The following is a 7,618-nucleotide window of genomic DNA, read 5'->3' as shown; positions in this document are numbered from 1 at the left end:
ACCGTATGCGCAGCTAGAGGGGAGCCTCCGAACCGTGCGTCGCGGACACGGACAGAGAGAGAGCCACACGCGAGTCATGCCGTGCACATCGCGCGCGTGGTGCGCGGCGTCTCCGTTCGATCAGGGCTGGAGCATCCACGGCACGTCGCCGGCCCATAAATAGTGTGCGCCCTCCCTGCTCCCTCTGTTTCTGCGGCAAATGGCTCGACAAAGAACACCACCAAGTTTTATCTACCACGCTCTAGCAGCCGGCCAACACGGCAGCGCATGTTTCAGACGTTTGTTTGTAGGCCAGCCAGACTTGAATCCGCAGCCATGAATAGACAATTTCGGGAAGCAAGCTTCTAGCTCTGCGAAGAAATATAAGAGCATTTAGTTCTCTACTTTAGTGATCTAGATGCTCGGGAGTAGTGGATAATGCTACCTCTGTAACTAAATAGCCAACGGCTTGAATGCTTGATGAATAATACTCCCTCCGTCCCGAATTACTCATCTTAGATTTGTCAAGTTAATAGACCAAACCGAACCCAGCACACAAACAAAATGCTGCTGCGAGAAAAAAAAATGCTACTATTGATTGACAAATTGGGGGGAAATGTTCAGCAAGAGAGAGTACGCCAGAAAAGCAGTAACGGATTTTACATTGTTCAAATAAATGCCACGGAGATGACAAAAAAAGGTTCTCTAGTTCGAAACAAAACAAACAAAAAGTAGATAACCGGCTTATCTCCACGAACTTTATTGGGGAAAAGGGGGCTTAGTTGCATGGAGAGCACTTCTGGTAGCAGCTGCATACGCCGTCAAGGACCTGTCCGACGGCGAGCACGCAGCGTATACAATCGATGAGGCTTTCTCTGAATTTTTCCTCAAAACAATCAGGGTGAGGGATACCAAGAATCTCCATCGATACCGCTCAAGGTTCGGCAAGGAATTCATTTGAATTCCTCCGACATTTGGCAAGCATGTGGCATGTTGCTCCACGAGGAAGTATCAAACACGATACCGTCGCCGAAAACAGGCTTGCAGTCCGTGTTCATGTCGTTGCTCAGGAGCATGGCTATGGCGTTGTTGAAGACGGAAGAGTCAGTTGTGTTCCCGGAGAAGAGTGCGTCTGGCCTGAAGTTTTCAGGATGAGACGAAGTGTCCCCAGCCCCAGGCTCGTATGCAGGCTCCATTGCCTGCTCTCCAGATCCCAGCGAAGGGCTTTGTGCTGCAAATACAAGATATTCATATAAGTAACTCGAGCAATTTTCACTTTAACAAAGGATGAGGAGTTTAAAAATATACCCACCAGGAGAAATTTTGGAGAGCTGAAAACCATCAGGCGACGCAGCGCTAACAGGAGCCGTGGATCCAGTGAGTGAATTGCCACTGAAAGGAGCATATTCATTCAGAGGTTCATCCCAATAGTCCTGACAGAGATCAAACTCTGGGCTAACCACCGTAGTATCACACGGCGTACTGACAGAGGAACTTGAACTCCTCACGGAAAGCTGCTGATTCTTCCCAGATCTTAGTCCCTGAGCTTCATGAAGCAGCTCTTCCAAGAGACCGCTGTTCCTTGGCGACACACACTCCGATTTCACTGACGGAGTTGCTGTCGGAGACTGCAGGTAGGGATCAACCAACTCCGTAGGCTGCATCGCAGGAGCCACGGTATACTTGAGCCAGCTATTCGGATCAGATTCGGTATCTTGGAGTGAAGGGAGCTCCATCTTCAAAGGACCATTGATGGTCCTAGAAGTAGAGAAGGTGCCATTTAAAAAGGCATGGCTGCCAGTAAGTGCACCCCCAAATGGTGCAATAATCTTGCTGCTAGAGTTGGCTTCGTGGAGATAGTCAAAACCCAGAGCCTTCTTGAGATTCTCAGAGTCATTTGAGAACTGATCGACCGAGGAGAGAGCGCCATTGATGGTGTCGCTCAATCCAGGGAGTAAAGGGTCAGGCTGTTTTAGCATCCCTGCTTGGTTTACTTGACCCATGAAGCCACAGTTTTTGGATGCAAAACTCTGGCCAAGTAAACTGCTTATTGAAACAGCTGAAAGCTGTGGTGCATAAGATAAAGCCTCTGAATTAGCAATGAAATTGTCACAGGTAAAATCTGGCAGATAAAGACCATTTCCATTCAGAAGGTCACTGGAAAGATTTTCGCCGCAGTTGAAATCGCTGGAGCCCTGCTGATCTTCATTTGAAGATTGGTTGCATACGCTAGCAGGATATATTGGCAAGCCAGCTCGCTGACATCTCTTTATTCGAGTGTTCCAGTAATTCTTTATTTCATTGTCAGTACGCCCTGGCAACTGAGAAGAGGTGCTCAAAGTCAGTAATAATAACAAGAGGAAAAATAAATACAAGAATCATGTGCACAGGATAAAGTAATATACATGATAACCTATATTTCAACGGAATTCGTGTGAACAAAACATAGATCAATTGTAGGGTTTATGTCTAAATTATAGCAAGTACATGCTAAATGATAGTTGAAAGCTAACTGAATACTGTGAGCCATAAATATTCCATACAAGATTAGTAGCTCTAGATTGTCAGCAAAAACAACACTACTTGGTCACACTGAAATAGCCCCTAACTAATAATAGTCAATTTGTCAACATAGATGCCAGACTAGCAGGCAACCCCCTTGAACGCAGTCAAGGTCCAAAATGGACTAGCTATTTAAGGCTACATATGCAGCCGTCAATTTCCAACCTTTTTATGTGTTAGGCCAATTTGCTTTCAGTAACAGGAATAGTAGAGCTGAACACAGTATGTACCAACTTAAAGCCCAAGCTTGATTATTTCCTAAATTGCACTATATAATCATTTAAGTTAGTCTTTCATCCAGAGCAATAACAGTAAGTAACAGGAAAGGCCACAAATATTAACACAGTTCCAATACATAAATTAAACAGAACAATTCACTAGATAAAAACCACAGAGTATTCAGAACAATCATCAATCGATAAAAATCGGTAGCTTTCAACCCCATGTGACCATGACGTAGGAAGAAATCATGCAAGGCTCAAGAACAGCACACAAAGAGCATGACTTGCTACTAGTAAACATCTAGTACTAGTAGTACATGAAGTAAAGCAGTGAATCAGCGTGGCATCGCACTTACATGAGCGGCCATCCGAGCCCACTTGTTGCCCATCTTGGAGTGGAGCTGGATGATGAGCCTCTCCTCCTCGGGGGTGAAGGCCCCCTTCTTGAGGTTGGGCCTGAGGTGGTTCGCCCACCGGAGGCGGCAGCTCTTGCCGCAGCGGAACAGCCCGGTGTTCTTCTGCACCGCGTTCCAGTTCCCCTCGCCGTGCTTCTTCACGTAGTCCACCAGGATGGCGTCCTCCGCCGACGTCCAGGGCCCTTTCTTCAGAGGCGGCCCGCCGCCCCTGTGAGGCGACCCTCCGCTGCTGCCGTCGTCGCCCACCGGCGAGTCCATCTGGTCCTCCTGATGCATCATCTCGCAGTCGCTCTCGCTCTTCACCCGGTACATCTCTCCGTCGTGCCCTGAATTATGCCAAGAACAAACAAAAAGAAAGAAAATTGTTAGATTATGAATTGAGTACTACTTGTAGTACAGTACTTTTTTTGAGAAATTTTTTTGAGTTCTACTTCTTGAATCACAGAGGACTGTTCGAATTATGCAATCAGACAACACCAGAAGCCGATCAAGAGAGCAAACTTTTTTAGAAAATCATGAAAACAAGCATGTATTTATTGTGCTGCAACTGAAAAACCTGGAGACGACACCAGATTGGAATCACTTCCTTCCCAAATTGAGCAGAGCAGAGGCATTCAATACTGCTTAGTTAAGAATTAAATTGAACATGTAACATGTTCAGCTCAAGAACTCGAGGCAGCAGCGGTAGCACAGCAGTTTTAGCCAAGGATTTAGGTGAAAAAGAGGAAAGGGCCGGGCTTGTCCTCGCAATTGACAGATCAAACCACTAGACAAGCAGACAAAAAGGCGTAAACACCACTCCTCGTGCCCCCAGAATGGAAAATTCCCACGGGGCCGAACCCGGCCGAAGAAAGAAAAAGGCAAAACACACAATTCCACCACTGGAGCGCCCCAGATCACCAACCTCGCGCCCAAAGGGAACCGGAATTCTGCAGGAACGGGAGCTACCTGGCCGAATCTCGCCGCCGGCGGGTCGATCAGCTCGGGCTCGGCGACTGAGCTGGGGCGGAGCTGAGCTGCAGCACCTCCTCCCGGCTCGGCGGCGGGCTGGAGAGGGCGGGTCGGGGGAGCGGCGGGGGAGTGGGAACAGGGGAGGATCTCTCTGTCTCTCTCTCTCGCGCCTCAGCGAGATGCCGGCACCACTTGGGCACCCAGTATGCGGAGAATTTTCAGGGAGGGAGAGAGAGTTTTGAGGGAGGAGAGAGAGGGGAGGGGAGGGCGAGGGTGGGCGAGGGAGTGGGGAGATTTGTGGGGGGATTATAAAGCTGAAAGGTACAGGGAGCAACGCTATTGGGCACGCCCGCATGGGCGCCTATTTTCTCTCTCCCTCTGTAGAGAGAGAGAGAGCCCCCTATATTTTCGGCTCTTTTCGCTTCAATTGCATCACCGTAATCTTCTATCTCTTCACCTTCATTTTATTATGTAAGGAGTATATCTGGTATTAATAGTACTGAGTATCTTAAAACCAGGTGAGATAAACCATTAAATAAAGTAGTAGAAAAATCTTGGGCACTTCATAAAAAAATATACTACTCCCTTCTATCCATATTAATTGTCGCGTAATTAATATGAATCGGACGGGTAATATAATTTATTTAATTAATTCTTCTAGAAGACTTAGTTGTGCATAAAGTTGGACAATTAGAGATTGTGGGTAAAAAAAGTAGACTCATACATACTAGCATAATTTTGGAATTAGCATACTCAAGCATAGCGAATAGATCTCGCAAAAGAGGGACAAAGTTTTGGCTTCCGAAAAAAAGTAAAATAGTAACAAATTTTTTTTTAAAATCTTTATTTTTTACAACATGTTTGTGCGTGTAAAGTTAGATGAATAAACGACTTATGTTGTGATGGGAGAAATAAAACAAAATTTGGTGCTCTAAAAAGCTAATTTTGATGTGATAAGTGTGTTTTTTAGCACATGTCGCGTGTTTTCTCCATGAAAATTACATACATCCAAAAGGATACGAACAAACGCATGTCGATTTTCTTTCTGGTTTTTCACATTACCAAAATTATTTCTTTTGTACAGGAGCATATGCTCTCGGGGGCCATTTTGAATCCGCCCACAAATTTCATAGTGTAATCTAAAAAAAAAACTCAAACTATTCTGCACTAAACACATATGTTATTGGGCACGGCCGCATGGCTGCCTACTCCCCCCCCCCCCTATATTTTCGGCTCTCTCGTTTCAATCGCATGAATGTAATCTTTTATTTGTTCGCCTTCATTTATTAAGTAGTAGTATATTTGATATTAATACCGCGTATCTAAAAACAAGGTGAGTTAAAACATTAAATGAAGTAGTAGAAAAATCTTGGGCGCTAATACAAAAATATACTACTCCCATAAACTTTTTTCCAATACTTCTAGAAGACTTAGTTGTGCATAAAGCAGAAAAGGTGGGAATTATGGGTAAAAAAGTAGAGACTCATACTGCATAAAACAACATTTTGAATTAGCATACTCAAGCATGGCAAATAGATCTCGCAAAAGAGGGATAGGCTTTGGCTCCCGGATAAACAGTAAAAAGGTTAAAAAATTCTCTAATACCCCTAACTTTTTATGACATATTTATGTGTGTCCTCTTCTTTTGCATGTAAAGTTAAATGAAGAAACCACCTATGTTGTGATGTGAAAAACAAAACAAAATTTGGTGCTCTAAAAAGCAATTTTTAAAGTGATAAGTGTGTTTTTTAGCACATGTCTCATGTTTTCTCCATGAAAATTACATACATTGCATCCAAAAGGACACGAACAAATGCATGTTGATTTTCCTCCACGAACATTAGCAAAATTATTTAGGATCATGTGCTCCTGGTGGGCGTTTTAAATATCCGCTCACAAAATTCCTGGTATAATCTGTCAAAAAAGACTTTTCAAACAATCGTCATGCACTAAACACATATGTTTTCTTAGTCTAATTATTATTGGAGGAGACGACTACCACTTGCATGCGATGTCAGTAGTGCCTTACCTACGCAGTCTTTGTTTTCTATTCTATGGTAAGAAGACCATTTGTTACAGGGTGTTATGTGGTCCGTTCGTTTGGATAAAAGTTACTACTCTAAGAGACGCAGCCGGTGTTAAAGACTAGGTACATGGATGTAACTGACACAAAAACTACACCCAACTTGGATTAAAACTTACAAAAGCTAAACATGCATTTCCATCTTGGGTATCTCCGTGCATCTCTCGCTTACTGTTTCTGTCTCGGATCCGATTCCGCCACCGCTTTCGTCTCATTTGCCATCTTTTCTTTACCCTCCCTCCTTCCAGCTCTTTTCCTCTCATGAGTAATCTAATAATCCCCACTTTCTCTCTCTAAACCTCTAGGGTATATTCCATCAGCTTGTCCCTATTCTCCTGTGCGATCATGGTACAGAGCGCAGAAAATATTTAAAGTGGACAAGTCCCCATCGCGGATTTATTGTTAATAATTAAACCAGCGTACTTCCCCGCAAAAAAAATAATTAAACCAGCGTACTGCCGTGATCTGAGTACGATTAATAAACTGGCGTGTGAACAAGAATATGCAGTTCTCAGTGGACGACAAGTCAAGAATCAAGCTATGCATGCATGCGGTACAATTAACTAACCAATCTTTCACCCAACTCCGACTCGGTCACCACTGCTTCGTCTCTCCCCCCCTCGGTTCTGTAAAGAAAAGCTTAATAAAAAAAGGAGGAACACGACACTGGCGCCCACCGTATATTTGCCCACCAGCTAGCTAGGCCTGGTACATGTCTGCTGCGACATTAAGCTCGTGCACAAGTTTCACTCAACATGAAGAAGAAGAAGAATTCCCCTCAAAAAAAAGAAGAAGAAGAAGAAGAAGAAGAATGAGGAGGAGGAAGAAGAGAAATTTCGGTCACGACACTACGAGAGGAGCTGATCAATAGGACTGTAACTCTATTCATATGGAATAAAACTCTTTTACCCTCGAAGAAAAAGGAGAAGAGCTGATCGATATGACTGTAACCCTATTCATTTATATGGAATAAAACTCTTTTACCCTCAGGAAAATAAGAGGAGCTGATCGAATGGGCATTTAACCTGGATTTATTGCAGGATTTTTCGGCGATGCGCGTTTAGTGGGAGGAGACGTTCCCGTCGAATACGAGGCGCCTACGATGTCTTCGTAAAATCTCATGATGGTATGTTGGTTCAGTCTCTTGGAGGTGCTCAAATGGTACGGTACGTTTGTAGGAATGAGTATATGCATATATAAGTGCTTGCGCCTGTAATGCGTTCAGAGAAAAAAAGTTTAGGCCACGTGGACTTGCATGCATCCATCTGCTTTTGAGTTGCTTCTCGGAGGAACGAACACACCGTGCGTGCCCCCGGTTCCGTCCCGTGGGTCGTCTAACACGCGGCGATGCGTTTGGTGGGGTTTGCTAATTCAGACGCCCGCGCACGCATGCGTACCTGGTAGTA

The 7,618-nt window shown here is 44.5% G+C and overlaps 1 protein-coding gene across 3 annotated transcripts; it reads right to left on the bottom strand.

The window, feature by feature from the left end:
• Positions 1 to 550: 550 nt before the first annotated feature.
• On the bottom strand, positions 551 to 7,384 carry LOC109749140 (transcription factor GAMYB). Of its 3 annotated transcripts, XM_045235003.2 has the most exons (5): positions 7,238 to 7,375; positions 6,890 to 6,989; positions 3,119 to 3,504; positions 1,292 to 2,300; positions 551 to 1,210 (listed from the first exon to the last, which is right to left on the bottom strand). In XM_045235003.2, the coding sequence occupies exons 3-5, from the start codon at positions 3,488 to 3,490 to the stop codon at positions 933 to 935; spliced, it is 1,659 nt and encodes a 552-aa protein (XP_045090938.1). In that variant the 5' UTR covers positions 3,491 to 3,504; positions 6,890 to 6,989; positions 7,238 to 7,375; the 3' UTR covers positions 551 to 932. The 3 variants fall into 3 exon arrangements, with proteins under 3 accessions (XP_045090938.1, XP_020163716.2, XP_020163715.1); XM_020308127.4 differs by lacking the exon at positions 6,890 to 6,989 and having other exon boundaries at positions 7,238 to 7,384; XM_020308126.4 differs by lacking the exons at positions 6,890 to 6,989; positions 7,238 to 7,375 and adding an exon at positions 4,127 to 4,410.
• Positions 7,385 to 7,618: the final 234 nt, after the last annotated feature.

The sequence above is a fragment of the Aegilops tauschii genome, chromosome 3 (genome assembly GCF_002575655.3).
Source record: "Aegilops tauschii subsp. strangulata cultivar AL8/78 chromosome 3, Aet v6.0, whole genome shotgun sequence".
Lineage (NCBI taxonomy): Eukaryota > Viridiplantae > Streptophyta > Magnoliopsida > Poales > Poaceae > Aegilops > Aegilops tauschii.
Note: the sequence above shows the minus strand (reverse complement) of the source record. Positions and strands in the feature narration are given on the sequence as shown.